Below are 17,028 nucleotides of genomic sequence, written 5' to 3'. Positions count from 1 at the left end.
ATTGGAAATACCTGTCAGCAATTGTTGAAATGTTATTATTTTTGAACAAATCTGTTTCGTGCCCACATTGTTTTGGCTGAGCATATTACAAAGTGCTGTATTTATGTAACTATGTAATGTCATCTGTATACTGTCTAGACAAGTAGAGGTGGAAAATCAACATCTGAAGTTGTACACGAACTTATTGTTGACATTTTGTCAAAAATACCAGAGGATTTTAACATGGAAGAAGTCAAGGTACAAGTTATGTGTTTCAGGATGATATGTATGAATCACTGTAACAGTACATTATTTCCAGATTGTCTCTTTGTTTTTAAATAAAAAATCAGATTGGGCTTTCTTGAAATAACTATATAGTTGTTTAATTAGAAAATCTGCAATGTCCTGTTTGAAAACAGATAAACATTTGTGAAACTTTGAGGAACCTGTGCATGTTAATTTCAAGGTGTCAATCCAATTACCTGCGATGTATTTGTGAGTGTGAGTAAATGCGGCTGTATGCCACACTTACAATACTGCAGACTCTGTGATTTTTGTTCGTAGACCCATAGAACTGCGATCAAAAATCAAAAATGTGCGAGGCGGGCACTAGAAGGGACTGCGAGGGGTGTGAGTTTCGGTGCTGTTGCCAGTGTTTACACACCTTTGCAATGGCAACTGCCACCCTTCTCAGGTAATTTGGTTGACCCCTAGGTATTGATATACATAACGTCACATACGCTAATTCCATTGTGTTTCATGTGTGCTCTGTGTTCCCCATAGCATATACAGGCTCCAGGGAAAACTGTTATGCCTTACAAATGAATAATAATAATAATAATAATAATAATAATAATAACAATATTGGAAAACAATAAAGCAATGTCTTGTTCTCAGCAAGAGTATTGTTTGTACTGTATGCAGTTTAATTAAAGTTTTTAGAGACGTTAAAGTTTTTTCCAACAAAAATGTTTTCCTCCTTCTTTCAGAAGCTATATCCCACTCAGTACACAGAATCTATGAACACAGTGCTTGTTCATGAGCTATTGAGATATAACAGCTTGACCTCTACCATTCGAATGAGCTTGCAAGATTTAAACAAAGCCATTTCTGGTCTATCTGTGATGTCAAATGAACTTGATGATTTGTTCAATAGCATGATTGTTGGTAAAGTAAGTCATTTGCGCGCTATTGTAAGTGTGTCTTAAAATATGGCTCACCCTCAGGAATTAATATGCAAGTGCTGACACAGTGCATTAGGATTCTCATTACTCATCTTTCTGTCTCCACATTCTAAAGAATCTTTTTCACACTTCGGCTTCCTCATTTCACATTCCTCTGAGACCAGTCCTGTCTACTTGGTAATTATGTTTTAAACACATATTGTTACCTCTTTCTGTATCAAAGGGCCTTCAGTTTCTTCTCTTCACTAATACATATATGGGAAATATACAATGGGATCTATTAAAGTTAAAGAAATGGAAACAAGCTCTATATTCAGTGTCATGAAAAAATGATATTTTAGGTTGACATAAAATATATCATCTAAGAAGAAGCTATAAGCAAATCATTTTTATCATTTGTTTTATCATTTTGTTTAATAAAAAAAATCCATAATGGTATATTTTAATGTCCACATAAAATATATAAAAAAAAAATTCTTTAAATTAAAGATATAGGGCCAGATTCCGAGCCGGGCGTGAATATCTCCAGATTGTGCATGGCTTGATCTCTCCGTCTGTGTGAGTTTCTGGGTAGAAACTGAGTGGTTACCTTGGAAACACATGGACAAGATCTGTCTCATGGAAGTTTCATGGGAGTGCCGTGGGCGACTAGCCAGACTAGTGTTTGTTTGAGGCATGTGTACGTGTCTCCTCAGCCATTTACCACACCGCACCTCACTAGAGTACGTAGAAGAGGTGCCTGTTTCTGACAGATATTTTGCACACAGTATGGGATTGGTGGCAGTCTCACTACTAATGATGATGGCAATATGGCAAAACAGTGGGCGGCGTGAGCATATGCATGTGACCATACAGACACTGGCATTAGCATAAGGCAGTTAATCTGGCTGCCGCGGCCATCTATACTTGCTGCTGCTTTGCATCAAAATCAGGCCCATATAATAGATCAGTAACTAAGCAAAACAGTATTCTTCCTAATTTTCCCATAGAACTTGTATAATGTGTAGAAATGGAAAATGTTTGCTCCATGCAAATTGTGTCTGAAATTATGTAAAAGTCACACTTGCCTAGTGGATATTAAAATCATAATTATTGGCAAATATAATAAATCTCACCTAGAGATGAGTCATTTATTTTTATATTCCATTTACAGCAGGTGTTCTTCTTCTGTTTATTAGCTGGGACTCAGATTAGTCATCACAAAGATGAATTCCAAAAGATTATTGTAAAGATATATTTAACAAAAGTCTAATATATATACTCTGCCACTTCCATTCACAGCCAGAATCTCTCAGGATCCATTCTGTGAGTTTTACTGAGGAGGTTTTCATTGCGTTGTGATTGTTAAATCAGCTTTATACTTTTTGAAGTATTTTTTCCTAGAAGTATTCTATATACGGGCTAATACCTGAATCAGAAATAGTCCTGATTGTAAGATCTGGATATCTTATTCAGGCAGTGCGTCAAAATCTGACTGCCAGTATTTTTAAAGGGAACCTCAATCAATAGTCCCTATAAGGAGCTCCACAAAGGAGTCTCGAATAATTATCTTTAAGGCAGAATTTTATATCTAGGACCATTAGGATTCCTAAAAGGAACCACCAAGAAAGTTCCTATCAGGAGCGAACTTAAGAGAATCCCTTTTTATCACTATATCCAAGGTTGTGATTCTCCACACACAACCTTGTTACCCCTGATGAAGTCGATAAGACGAAACGCGTTGGGTTTGTCAGTCAGGAGTTTCCAGCATAGTTTGTGAAGATACTCCCTCTTAAGCTCGCACCTTGAAAAAGGTGAGGGAGTATCTAGAGTTAAAGACCACACAACGAACATACTGGTTATCCTTTATTGTCATCATTTTAAACACATCTTTGTGAACACTATATGAGGAATTTTATGTGAAAACTGTATTTGTTTTAACATGTGTTATTAAAACAATTTTTTACTAATTGGCCTTGGGCCTCTTGTTTGGGTGACCATCTTGGTGAGGGGTGTCCGTTACAGGTTCCCAGATACAAATCTTCTCCAGTATTCAATTCTGACTTATGGAAACAACACTGGAAGAATCATTGTAGATACAGTCTTATTTAGCGCACTTGGGAAACTGTTTTTTATTCTGTATGCTATTGAGGTCCTCCAACAGGGACCTCTCCCGTTGTGCTGCTTTGAACTTGGCGCAAGATAAAGATACTGTTGTGTTTCATATATATATATATATATATCATAGGCGCCGATTCCGTGGGTGCTCCCGGGCCCGAGCACCCACGGACATGAAGGAGAACCCATGGAACCAGCCACCCAGTAAAGCTAGCCCCCGCAGTGGATTGAGCCGCGCTGGGGGCTGCGGAAGGGCTTCCTTACATTGCAGTGTAAAAAAATCCACCAAAATTTGCCGCCGCCAAGTAGGAGACCGACGCTAGAGGTCACATTTGTCTCCCCGGCGGCGGGCATTTTACGTTTTTTTTTACACTGCACTGTATGGAAGCCCTTCCGCAGCCCCCAGTGTGTCTCAATCCACTGCAGTGGCTGCAGGGGCTTAGCGCACACGGGGGACCCAAATGTTTCTTTGTGAGCTCCTGCAAGCCCGGCGGTAGCATACCTCACCCGGCTACAGCACCAGCATAGGGCATACTGTCAGGGCATCACATATGTAAGTGTGGCTATACTTTATGTGTTTGTATGTATGTGTGTATGTATGAGCTCTATGTGTGTGTATATGTAGGTGTGTCTGTGCTCTATGTGTGTGTGTTCTATGTGTTTGTGTGTATGTGTTATGTGTGTGTCTATGTGTATGTGTTTACTTTGTATGTGTGTTTGTGTTCTATGTATGTGTATATGTAGGTGCAGAGGCGGAACTACCGCCAGTGCAACCAGTGCGTTGCACTGCGGCCCGCCCCTGTTCAGGGGCCCAAAGCATGTAATGAGTCAAACTGATTCATTACATGCCGCTGTGTGCTGTGGGCAACCGCTGCCCGCAGCACACATCCGCCCGGACGGAGAGGAGAGGAGCGGTACGGGGGAGAAGGAGGAGGAGGGAGGTGGAGGAGGGAGCCGAAGCAGCGCTTTGCTACTGGTTGAGGCGCTGCTGCTGCTGCTGTCCCTCTGCTTCACTATAGGCTGTCTTCCGAGGTATATAGTGAAGCAGAGGGACAGCAGCAGCAGCGCCTCCACCAATAACACAGCGCTGCTGCGGCTCCCTCCTCCACCTCCCTCCTCCTCCTTCTCTCCTGCCCGGGAATCGTGATCAGAAGCTGCACCGAGGAGCCTGAGCAGCGGAATGGGTAAGTATAATTCTTTCTTTCTTTCTTTCTTTCTTTCTTTCTTTCTTTCTTTCTTTCTTTCTTTGTGCAAAAAGGGGGACTGTCTGCCGCAACGTGTAAAAAGGGGGAATCTGCCTGCTGCAATGTGTAAAAATGGGGAATCTGCTTGCCGCAATGTGTAAAAAGGAGGAATCTGCCTGCCGCAATGTGTAAAAAGGGGGAATCTGCCTGCCGCAATGTGTAAAAAGGGGGAATCTGCCTTACGTAATGTGTAAAAAGGGGGAATCTGCCTGCCGCAATGTGTAAAAAGGGGGAATCTTTGCCGCAATGTGTAAAAAGGGGGAATCTGCCTGATGTGATGTGTAAAAAGAGGTAATCTGCCTGCCGCAATGTGTAAAAAGGGGGAATCTGCCTGTCGTAATGTGTAAAAAGGGGGACGCTGTCTGCCATAATGTGTAACAAGGGCACGCTGTCTGCCGTAATGTGTAAAAAGGGGACGCTGTCTGCCGTTATGTGTAAAAAGGGCACGCTGTCTGCCGTTATGTGTAAAAAGTGTACGCTGTCTGCCACTATGTTTAACAAGGGCACGCTGTCTGCTGTTATGTGTAAAAAGTGTACGCTGTCTGCCGCTATGTGTAACAAGGGCACGCTGTCTGCCGTTATGTGTAAAAAGGGGACGCTGTCTGCCGTTATGTGTAAAAAGTGCACGCTGTCTGACGCTATGTGTAAAAAGGGCACGCTGTCTGCCGTTATGTGCAAAAAGGGGGACGCTGTCTGCCGTAATGTGTAAATAGGGGACGCTGTCCGCAGTAAGGTGTAAAAGGGTCTCTACCTGGTGTAGTGGTGCTACTGTGTGGCGTAATTTGAATAATGGAAACTACTGTGCACCGTTTTATGAATTGGTATTATTTTGTGGCCACACCCCTTCCCCACGAAGCCACGCCACTATGTATTTTTGCGCGCACCAACGGCGCGCACTGCCCCTGTTTTGCATGCCGTTTCTTGCACACAGTGATTATATGTCTAGTTACGGCACTGTTGCTAGGTATCAATTTCTCTGTCCCTGAGCAGGTCCCCCTCACCAGATCCTCTCCAGGGGTGAGGGGGTGGACTTGGATGGGATGGGGGGGGCCCAAAGCATTTTGTCGCACCTGGGCCTACCGCTCGCTAGTTCCGCCACTGTGTAGGTGCGTGTGTTCTATGTGTTTGTGTGTTATATGTTTGTCTTTGTGTGTTTGTATGTGTTCTATGTGTATGTACATGTAGCTGTGAGTTTGAGTGTGTACATGTATGTGTTCTATGTAAGGTGTATGAAACTCACCCACCACCCCTCCCGTACAAAACCTGCATTTACTCCTAACAATCATGTATGGAAACCCCACCAGTAAAATCCTGCGTTTACCCCTGGGCTAGCAGCATACTAGCAGCACAGTATACTTAGTGATGCCCACCCGCACCCACCCTCCCATACTTTGCTGGCAATGTGCAGGAGACCCCTGGAAACACGCATTAAGCCCCTGGCAACGCACATGAAACCCCTTGCAACGCACATGAAACCCTGGCAACGTGCCAGAGATCCCTGCCAATGCACATGAACCCCTGGCAACGCGCAGGAGCCCCCAGCAAGCATGGGACCCAGAGCATGAAACCCCTGACAACAGGCAGGTAATTTAAAAGTAATTAGAAGCCTTACTGTGTGGCATCATTTGTAAGGGGCATTATTGTGTGTGGGGTATAAAATGGTGTCAGGGCCATAACTGTATGTGGCATAATATGTAATTGACATTACAGTGTGTGGCAGATTGCATAATGGACATTACAGTGTGTAGCATAATGTGTAATGGGCATTATTGTGTGTTGCATAATGTTTAATGGGCATTATTGTGTGTTGCATAATGTGTAATGGGCATTAGTCACTGCCCCGGTCGCCCCATTCATTCCCGATCCCGCCGAGCACCCACCAGCAAAATCATAAATCGGCACCTATGAGATATATATATATATATATATATATATATACATGCATACATCTATGTCAAGAACGTGGCAACTACAGTTTAATGCTAAAAAATGCAAAATCATGCAGTTGGGTCTCAAAAACCCAAAGGCTAAATATAGTATCAAGGGTACTATAATGGAAACTACTGAGGAGGAAAGGGATTTAGGAGTCACTGGGGGTCATTCCGAGTTGTTCGCTCGCTAGCAGTTTTTAGCAGTCGTGCAAACGCTAATCCGCTGCCCTCTGGGAGTGTATCTCAGCTTAGCAGAAGTGCAAACGAAAGGATCGCAGAGCGGCTACAAAAAAAAATTGTGCAGTTTTACAGTAGCTCCAGACCTACTCAGCGCTTGCGATCACTGCAGACTGTTCAGTTCCTGTTTTGACGTCAGAAACACGCCCTGCGTTCGGCCAGCCACGCCTGCGTTTTTCCTGGCACGCCTGCGTTTTTTTGAGCACTCCCTGAAAACGGTCAGTTGACACCCAGAAACACCCACTTCATGTCAATCACTCTGCGGCCAGCAGTGCGACTGAAAAGCTTCGTTAGACCTTGTGTAAAAATACATCAGTCATTGGGAAAGTACGTTGTGCGTGTGCATTGCGTCACATACGCATGCGCAGAAGTGCCATTTTTTTTGCATCATCGCTGCACAGCGAACATTTTCAGCTAGCGATCAACTCGGAATGACCCCCACAATTTCAAGTGACTTAAAGGCAGGAAAGCAATGCAACAAAGCAATGAGAAAGACAAGTCAGATGCTTGGTTGCATAGCAAGAGGAATCAGTAGAAAAAAGTAGTAATAATGCCACAATATAGGTCATTGGTACGGCCTCATCTGGAGTACCGTGTCCAGTTCTGGAGACCATATAAATACATTAGAGCATAGGCTCTCAAACTCGGTCCTCAGGACCCCACACAATGCATGTTTTGCAGGTAACCCAGCAAGTGCACAGGTGTATTAATTACTCACTGATACAGTTTAAAAGGTCCACAGGTGGAGCTAATTATCTCACTTGCGATTCTGTGAGGAGTCCTGCAAAACATGTACCGTGTGGGGTCCTGAGGACCGAGTTTGAGAACCTGTGCATTAGAGAGTTTACAAAGAAGGGCAACTAAAATGGTGCATGACATACATCACAAAACTTACCCGGAGAGGCTAAAAGATCTTAACATGTATAGTTTGGAGGAGAGAAGGGAAAGGGGGAACATGATAGAAACTTTCAAATATACCATGGGTTTTAACAAAGTTCAGGAGGGAAAAGTTCTTCAAAGGAAGAGAAGTATTAGAACTCGAGGACATACATTGAAACTGGAGGGAGGCAGGTTCAGGGGAAATTTAAGGAGAAATTACTTCACAGAAAGGGTAGTGGATAAGTGGAATAGCCTCCCATCAGAGGTGGTAGAGGCTAAGACTGTAGAGCATTTTAAACATGCTTGGGATAGGCATATGAATATCCAGGGCCGGCTCTACCATTAGGCAGCTTTAGGCGGCTGCCTAGGGGCGCCAGCCACTGGAGGGCACCACTGAATTAATCTAGCAAAAAACTGAAGGATGTGTCTGTATGCGCGTTAGTAATGAACTTACAGATGGTGGGATGGAACACAATAAGGAGCATACATATATATGTACGTATACACATACAATTAAAGGAGTGTATACCGGCGGACGGGATGTTGCATTCAGAATCCAGACAGCCAGCATCCTGAATGTTAGTATGATGGCGAGGGTTATGGTTAGGCTGGGGGGAGGGAGGGTTAAGCTAAGGGGTAAGGTTAATTAATTTCATTCACATTTTGGTATTATGGTGATCAGGATGCTGCTGTCTCTTTTGTGGCCGGAGGCATCCCATACCCAACCCCAATTAAATATCCCCACCAGACCCCATATACAGTATTATAAAGATCATATAAAGAATAGACGGCACTCAAGGACTTTTTAAGTGAAAGTATATTGTGAACAAAGTCACTAAACTTTAAAAGTTCTTGAGCGTTGTCCCTTTTCTCTGTATATGTATAATGATGCAATTCACTCCAGCCCACCTAGTGGCCACCTGCATCTCCCCTTCAAGAGGTGGCAGTGGGGGTTTGCAGGTTAGGAGGCACTAGGCTGAACATTTGCCTAGGGTGCAGCGAGACCTTGCACCGGCCCTGTGAATATCCTTACAAAGAATTAAGGTTCAAAAAGGGTTGAGATTACCTAAAGGATAAAAAAAAGGGGCAGACTAGATCGGCCAAGTGGTTCTTATCTACCCTTAAATTCTATGTTTCTATATAGACACAAGTTTCTTTGTTTTATTTTTTCAACTTTTTCATAGTTTACCATCCACGTGGACTATGATTGGGAATAGTAACCTGCGCCAAGCGCAGCGAGGCACCATGCCTGAAGTCGCTCACCATGCAAGGGGACACAGTACACTAATGGGGCTTGTTTGGGGCAGAAAAGTGACAAAACATCCAAAAAAAACATTGTGAGCCTGTTGACCTTTCCTGCTGTCTACCAAGTGTATGTCGACCTTCTGACCCTGTTGACTTTTTGACCCTGTCGACCTAATGCATGTCTACCATCAGTGGTAGACTTATTGACTGTAGACCTTTTCAGTGTAGATCTAATAATCCACACCGAATTCTAAAAAAAAGTTTGAGTGTCACAAGTCTTGTGGTGTTCAGATATCCACAATGCCAACATATCTCAGATTAAGGACCTGATTAAGAGATCTACCCATGCCATCACAGCTGCAGATTTGTACTCAGCAGCTGTGTGAAAATATGCAAACATCACAGCTGCCAGGATTTGTATTGTAATGCCTCAGATCCTCCGCTTGTGTACGAAGACACAACCATCGGATGCGCAGACTGACCGACAGAACTGAGACGCTAGAGCCCTTTTGGTGGCGAATGGGATCAGAGTCGCAGGCAGTTACAAGCCCCCAAAATGGTTGCAACGTGTATGAATTTTAGTAGCTATGGACAGTGGGCCTAATTCAGACCTGATCGCTTCTGTGCGTTTTCGCACAGCAGCCGATCAGGTCTGAACTGCACATGCGCCACATGCGCCGATGGCCATCTCAATCCAGCAATCACCTCTGCCTGATTGACAAGCAGAGGCGGTCGCTGGGCAGGAGAGGGCAGGCCGGCGGCATTTTGCCGCCATTTTGGGGGAGTGGTCCGGGTAACACGGGCGTGCCCGGACCGCGCAGGGGGGGGCGGGCAACGGTGGCTGTGTGAAGTCACTATGTGATCCATAGTTCATTTTCAAAATAAAATAATTTATTTAAAAGGCTTTATTAGTGGCTAAAGGTTAAGTATAATATTTTATTAAACCATCACGGTTAGGAAGTGTAACATTAAAAAAATATTATTGTTTGGTCACCAGAATCAACGGTAAAGGATATTAAGATACTTTTCTGTAAAAACTCCAGATTTATAACATAATGGTCACATTTATAGCCAATACAATATAAGAGGATTAACTGCAGGGAGTTGTATCTAGTGTATTTCAGTGTACAGATGGGAATTTGATCTCTAAGCTAAGGTCTCCATTTATCAAGCCTTGGAGAGTTATAAATAGCACGATAATAAAGTACCAACCAATCAGCTCCTAACTTCCATGTCACAGGCTGTGTTTGAAAATGACAGTTAGGAGCTGGTTGGTTGATACTTTGGGGTCTACTTACTAAGCCTTGGATGGAGATAAAGTCGCTGGAGATAAAGTATCAGCCAAACAGCTCCTAACTGTCATTTTTCAAACACAGCCTGTGACATGGCCGTTTGGAGTTGATTGGCTGGTACTTTATCTCCATGCACTTTATCTCCATCCAAGGCTTAGTAAATAGACCTCTTTTTCACCGTGCAATTTATCACTCTCCAAGTCATGATAAATCTGGCCCTGTGTGTGTACAGGCAAAGGTAGAAGGCACAAAATGAAAACACCTGGGTAAAAAGGGACAAAAAAACATATTGAAATGGGTGCTTCCATGTAGATCCTGTGTTAATTTACTATATACAAATTATGGTCAGGGTTATAAAGAAAAGTGCTGAGCTTCTTTAATTGCCTATAATTCGGTACAGAATGGTTTAAAGAGAAAACCAGTTTTAGCGAATAATCTGTGTCTAAGGTGATGTCAAAAATAAACTAAAAACTCATCAGCAAAAGTGGGCTGAAGTATGTGCTGCGGGATTGTGATATCCAGAGTAGAGTAGCCAAATCTGACAGTCTGGTTTTAATTTGTAACTAAAGTTCTTTGGAAAGTCAAGGCACAGAACCGTATATAAGCAGCACTACATACCGAAAAAGTCAGCATGTTTGCTTCCTTCACAAACTCATTATGGAGCACAGCAGAAGCAACTTGAGAGCCATGATCTTCTATGGCGACAAGAATGGTCTGCGCCAGCAGCAGAGTTTTGACCAACTGCAATCTGCATTTGTGAAGGAAGCACCATCCTAAACCAATGTGTTTGAGTGGTTTGCACGGGAGACGATCCCTGGAAGATGAGGACAATGCAGTCAACCTGTAGTCGACATCACTGAGGACAACGTTGCTGCCATGCAGGCCATAGTTGAGGTGTACGCCTGAGTGACTGTGGCCCAGTTACAGAAGATAGGCATCTAATTGAGAACCATCAACTTCATACTCCACAAAAGCTTGGCCTGAGCAAGATTTCTGTCCCATCAGCTGACTTGAGAGCAGAAGGAGGCTCAGCTGACTTGATGGTACAAAATGCTGGCCAGCTTTGGGAGATCATCAGTGGTGATAAATCCTGGATTTACAGATTCAACCCCCGAGACCAAATAATAGTCGGGCCAGTGTATACCAGTTGGAAGTGCGCCACCACACAAATTCTGACATGAGCGCAGCGTGGCCAAGCAGATGCTGTCTGTTTTTGTTGCCAACAAGCTACTGTACCATTCACGTAGCTACTGTACCATTCACACTGCAGTGCATCATCACTGGGGATTGGTATGCCAACCAATGCCTGCCTCAAGTGCTGGAAGCCATTTCCAGGCATTGTCCAAGAACTTGCGCTCATGGTGCCCTTCTTCGTCATGACAATGCCCCTGCCCAAAAGTCCAGGGAAGTGGTGAATTTTATATCCCATGAATGCATCCAGAAGCTCTTCGTCATCTGCCGTACAGTCTTGACCTTGCCCCTGTGAATTCTTTGGGTTCCCACAAATCAAGTGCAAGATACATGGGATTCATTTTGAGTCACCAGAAGCTGCAGTGGAGAGATTCATACAGCATGTAGAAGACATACCTGCTTCGGACTAGTCCAGCTGCTTCACCAAGTGGTTTGAGCACATGCAACTTTGCATAGACTTCTCCTGCGAATACTTTGAAATAATGGAATGTTCACTTTATTTTTGAATATAATACTATTTGTGCATCCAGAAACTTATTGCACACCCCTCATATGGCCAGCTTGGTAGCAGCTGATTTCGGCACAGCTTCTGTGTGAGTTTGTATTTGTGTCCAGCCGAGAGCATGTTGCCAGCTAAAATACTGGCACAAGGATAGTAACTTTCTATTAGGAATGGCAGGAGCAGATGCACTCTACTGCCAACTACATGCTTGGGTGGTGGTTTGGGTGCTAGGGCAACCTGCAAGCAGCTGGATATACAGCACAGTAGCACAGCAGCAAATCCTCCAGAAGGGACTTGTCTCACTGGCAGCCTCCTGACTGGCTCTCCTCCTTATAGGGCAGGGAGTCCAGGATTCCAGCTTGTTTCCGCTCCAAACTGTTATTTGGTTTTGACTATGCTTTGGATAATGACCTTGTCTGCCTTGCTGCCTGCCATTATTATTGCTTCAGATACTGTCCTAGCTTGCTTGCCACCTGCCATGCAATATATCAAATACTGATTCTCCTTGGATCCATTTCATCACTGCCTATGGTGAAATTTGACCTCCAACCTCATCTTGGAGAGATACAGATGGAGCCACCTTTATCTTGGCCTTTAATAGGATTAATTTAGCCAGGACAGTGAGATTTAATCCCCTGCTGTAATGATTGAATCCCCTGATGTATTGTTCTCTCTGTATTGTATTGCAGCTGAGAACAATAGATGAAGGGCTTATGCTAATAACCCATGGTGTGCCTAGATGCAGCAAAGAAGCCAAGATAACCGTGGCTCCATCTGTACACTCCCTTCTGCTTTACTGTGAGAATGTTGCCTTCATCTACATACCTGCCTTATTGTCTCCTATACTTTTTTGTGCTACAATAAAGTCAGGTTTTGAGATAAGCTTCTACTTCCACATGTCAAGTCTTGGGGACGAATGAGAACCAGTGAGCTATATCATCTTATATAACAGAAGAGGCTGCTATAGGTGGAAATCACATATAACCATGTATGGTCAGTTCTTGAAGCCTTATTCTAACATGCTTTTTGATGCTGCATCTGTCCTGCACATTACCAGACATTAGATAAACTCAAAATAACAGCACATACAGGCCACACTGATCACCGAAGATGGCTCAACAGTCTATTAAGGGATTTAATTAATATTAATGATCCAATTTTTTGTCCACTACAGATATGTCTTCACCTACTGGGCATCTGTACGCCTTACGGCGCGAGACACCCAGCACAACTGAGGTGTAGCGTACCGTACTTTTCTTTCAAATTTTGCATCTTATTTGCATTGCAAAACCAATGAAAAGCCACTCACAGTGTATTAGAGATGCTAGACTGGGACTTTAATTGCACAGGAATTTGTTTTACAAACGTACAACTTCGCAGCTGAAGCACAACGGAACCTGGCGTGGGGAAGAGCAGCGGCTGCTCTCGTCAGAGCCATATTTACACAGATTTACACTCGGTTGCACACAGATGTACAAATGCTGCACATTATCTTTTTTTTATTTAAAATTGGAATCTCACATAAAAAGTACATAATGAGGCATCTGTGCTGGCAGATGGGTCACAATAACACCAAGGTTATGAACCACTTGTATAAAGTGTTAATTTATTTTCTCAGAATTTTATGATTTTCTGTTATTTTATTCTACTCTCAGGTTCCTTCAGTGTGGGCAGCCAGATCATATCCGTCACTGAAGCCTCTAGGTGGCTATATTACAGATCTCTTACAAAGACTGAGCTTCTTCAAGGTGAGGTCCTATCAGTAACTGTAAAACAAAACAATCTAATCTGCACTGTCATCCAACTGAAGCATGCAAAGAGACAATACACATCTAGATATATCTGGCTTGCTGCAACAGTACTTACATCTAAATACATAGAACACTTTAGTGATAGATAGAAAAAAAAACGACATTTTATGAAAATTCAAGCAGATTCATGACCTTTGGTCTATAAACCCTTCTATGTGAATTAAGAATCCTTGTAGCAACAGCTTTAAACATCCTAATTTTAAAGGATTTATGTCACATACTAGTCCTGCAATGGATAATGTTTGCTATTAGCTTTACAGTAGTGAGACATTATTTAGTTTAGGATATATGAGCTGTGTGGGCAATAATTAATACAGTGTTTACACATCAAACCTTTCTGTAAAGGGCTGCCAAGGGATGGTGAGTGACAGAAAGCTACACTCTTCTTGGGAACAGCAGTAGATTACAAGTTTACAGTGCTGTGAGTCATCTAAATCCTACTTCAAACTGTGCTGTGCCCACTTTCCATGACTAGTTTTGTGCCAGCTGTTACCTGGAAAGGCAATGTTAACCCTTTCTTTCCTAGCACTGCATATATCTTGCACAGCAGCTATTCTTTCTGCTTTGCCTTCTCTCAAGAACTAAAAATGTTTTTGTTTTGTGTGATCAGTAGCCTTCATGTTCATTATAGAGTCAGAGGAAAGGCAAACTAAGTAATGCATATTATTTCTATCCCTATTATTTATCTTAATTATTCACTCCAAACAGATCGTCTAGTGTGAAGAAATCTGCACTTTAAGGATCCTTAAACATAATACTGTCTTTATTATTATTATTATTATTATTATTATTATTATCCTTTATTTATATGGTGCCACAAGGGATCTTCAGCTCCCAATTACAGAGTACATAAAACAATAGGAAAACAGTGACAAGTACAGGTTACATAAACATAGCTGCATCTGCAGGCAACTCTGAAACAAGTATTAGGGTGGCAGAAAACTGCAGAATTTGGTGCTGTCGAAGATGATTTAAGTAAGAGAAGGAAAAGTACATGAGGGCAGAGGGCCCTGTTCATGAAAGCCTACATTCTAAAGAGGAGGGGCAGACAGACAGGGTTGACACAGATAACAGTCAGCGTGAAACAGAGGGTTAGGATGAGATTTGTCTGGGTTTGGTGAAGAAGTGGGTCTTTGAGAGTCTGTTCTTCTTCCTCCTCCTCCTCCTCTTCCTCCTCCTCCTCTTCCCCCTTCCCCTCAGGACCCCGCACAGTTCACATTTTCTAGGTCACCCGGCAGTTGCACTAAGTATCACCAATTGTCACGTTTTCAAAATCCACCGGTGACCTGGAAAACATGCAGTATGTGAGGTCCTGAGGACAGGGTTTGAGAAACTGTGGAATAGATTATAGTCTAAGAAAGTGAAGGAAAAGCACATGAGGAAAGAAGACCCTACTCATGAGAGCTTACAGTCTAAAGTGGAAGAGCAGACAGACAGGGTTGGCACAGATGGGCTAGACCAGGGGTAGCCAACCCTGGTCCTCGAGAGCTACCAACATTTCATGTTTCCAGGTCTCCTCACAGAATCACTAGTGAAGTAATTAACTCCAACTGTGGATCTTTTAAAATGTGTCAGTTAGTAATGACTACACCTGTGCACCTGCTAGGTGAGCTGGAAAACGTGAACTGTTGGTAGCTCTTGAGGATCAGGGTTGGCTACCACTGGGCTAGACATAGGGTTGCCACCTCTCCCTGATTTCCTGGGTACTCCTGGATTTGGTGGCAACCCTCCAGGAGGCTTTTCCTCTCTCCTGGATTTCGTGATTCTCCCGAAATAAGGGGACTCCGCCTCCACCAGCCCACAAACCAGTGGGACTGCTGGGGGCAGCGGCGGTGTGTGCGGCGCGCACATAGGGGACGCAGACGGCCGTGACACGTGAGTGAAGGGAAGCAGGGGAGGGCCAAGAGAGACGTCAAGACGAGTAGCAGCAGGGCGGACTGGCGGCAGACGGTGACTCAGAGAGCTGTGAGCTGGAATTAGCTTCTGGCTGCTGGGGCTGGTAGTGTGGGGGAGAGTGAGAGCAGACTAGCAGCCAGCCAGCAGTGACAGCAGGGCAAGGGAGCTGGATCCTCCTGGACTGGCCATTACACTCTGGTGTTGGATTGTCTGATCCCAGTCGGGCTGTGAATTGCAGCATCAGTTGCAGTGGGGACTCTGGGTAAGCACAGTACACTGAATTACTGGTATTATGTTACCTTGCTAGAATGTCACACCATTATGTCAGGTGTTCCCTGGTGAAATCAAATTATTATTATTATTATTATTATTATTATTATTATTATTATTATATTCTATTGATATGAAACTTCAATGCATTATATCTAGTTCTTTTTATTGCAGTTATTAGTGTATGTCATTGATTGCATAGCGCTGTTCTAGGGCATTGAGCTGTATCTATAGTCATATTGTTACTATTATTTGTGGCATGCTGCCTGGCATTGTATGTGTCCAGTACCATAGCAGGGACCGGTCACCTGCAGTGTCTCTGGTGGGCATGATGTACAGCTCTTCGGATGGTTTATTCATTGATGTTAAAAGCCAATATCTGCTGTTCAGTGGGAGCCATTTAATTATCACAGGGATCACATAATTTATTTAAATGAACTTTGCTTGGTTGTCGGGGGGTGGAGGGGTTGGGATTGGGATGGTGGATCTCCAGGAATCATGGAGCAGTGGCTTAGTGTGAGAGTTGTATGGCTTTGGTGAAGTGAGTCTTGAGAAGCCACTTGAAATTTTGTAGACAGATAGACAGTCTGATTGGGGGAGGAAAAAAATTCTAGAGGTAGGGAGCAGCGGGGGCAACATTTTGATGTGTGAGTGGCAGGAGTAGAGGCATTCGTTTGTGGAGGGAAGTGGTCAGGCGGGAGTATGAAGGGAGATACTGTCAGAGATGAAAATGGGAAAGGAATGGGTGAGGGCTTTTTAAGTGAGTGTGAGAAGCTTGAACTGTGGAGCTCATTCAAAGATGGATGCAAATCGCTGCATACACAGCCAGATCTGCGTCCATATTCTCACATGCCGGGGGCCGCCCAGCACAGAGCATGGCCACCTAGGATGTGTGAGGCCGCCTCCCGATGCGTCCGTAATTAGATTGCGGATGCATAGGAACTAAGGTTTACCCCTGGCAGTGCAGTCCGGCAATTTTTTTAATGTCACATAGCCGCCCCGAAAACGGTCCTGCCCAGCCCCTCCAATGCCACATTGCAGGCCCATGAACACCCGCCGCTGTCAATCACATTGCGGTCGCATCCATCAGGGATGTGACCACAATGTGTTTGTCTGTGCAACCTCAATGCACCCGCTGCGTATGCGCAATTTGCCTCCATCGGCAAACTGCGCTGCGGGCTGCATTAGCGGCCAGGTCTGAATGACCCCCTGTGTTCTGAAGACAAAGCGGAGCCAGTGTAGGGCTTGTAGGAGAGAGGATGTAGATGCA

The 17,028-nt window shown here is 43.8% G+C and overlaps 1 protein-coding gene across 1 annotated transcript in view; it reads left to right on the top strand.

The window, feature by feature from the left end:
- The window catches only part of LOC134934622 (dynein axonemal heavy chain 3-like), a 1,803,147-nt gene that overhangs the window by 1,778,849 nt on the left and 7,270 nt on the right, over nucleotides 1-17,028 (top strand). Inside the window, exons 75-77 of the mRNA XM_063930015.1 lie at nucleotides 139-237; nucleotides 969-1,151; nucleotides 13,437-13,529. Of these exons, the coding sequence (XP_063786085.1) occupies nucleotides 139-237; nucleotides 969-1,151; nucleotides 13,437-13,529 (375 nt within the window). The remainder of the gene's footprint in view (nucleotides 1-138; nucleotides 238-968; nucleotides 1,152-13,436; nucleotides 13,530-17,028) is intronic.

This window comes from Pseudophryne corroboree, chromosome 6 (genome assembly GCF_028390025.1).
Source record: "Pseudophryne corroboree isolate aPseCor3 chromosome 6, aPseCor3.hap2, whole genome shotgun sequence".
In the NCBI taxonomy this organism is placed as follows: Eukaryota; Metazoa; Chordata; class Amphibia; order Anura; family Myobatrachidae; genus Pseudophryne; species Pseudophryne corroboree.
Note: the sequence above shows the minus strand (reverse complement) of the source record. Positions and strands in the feature narration are given on the sequence as shown.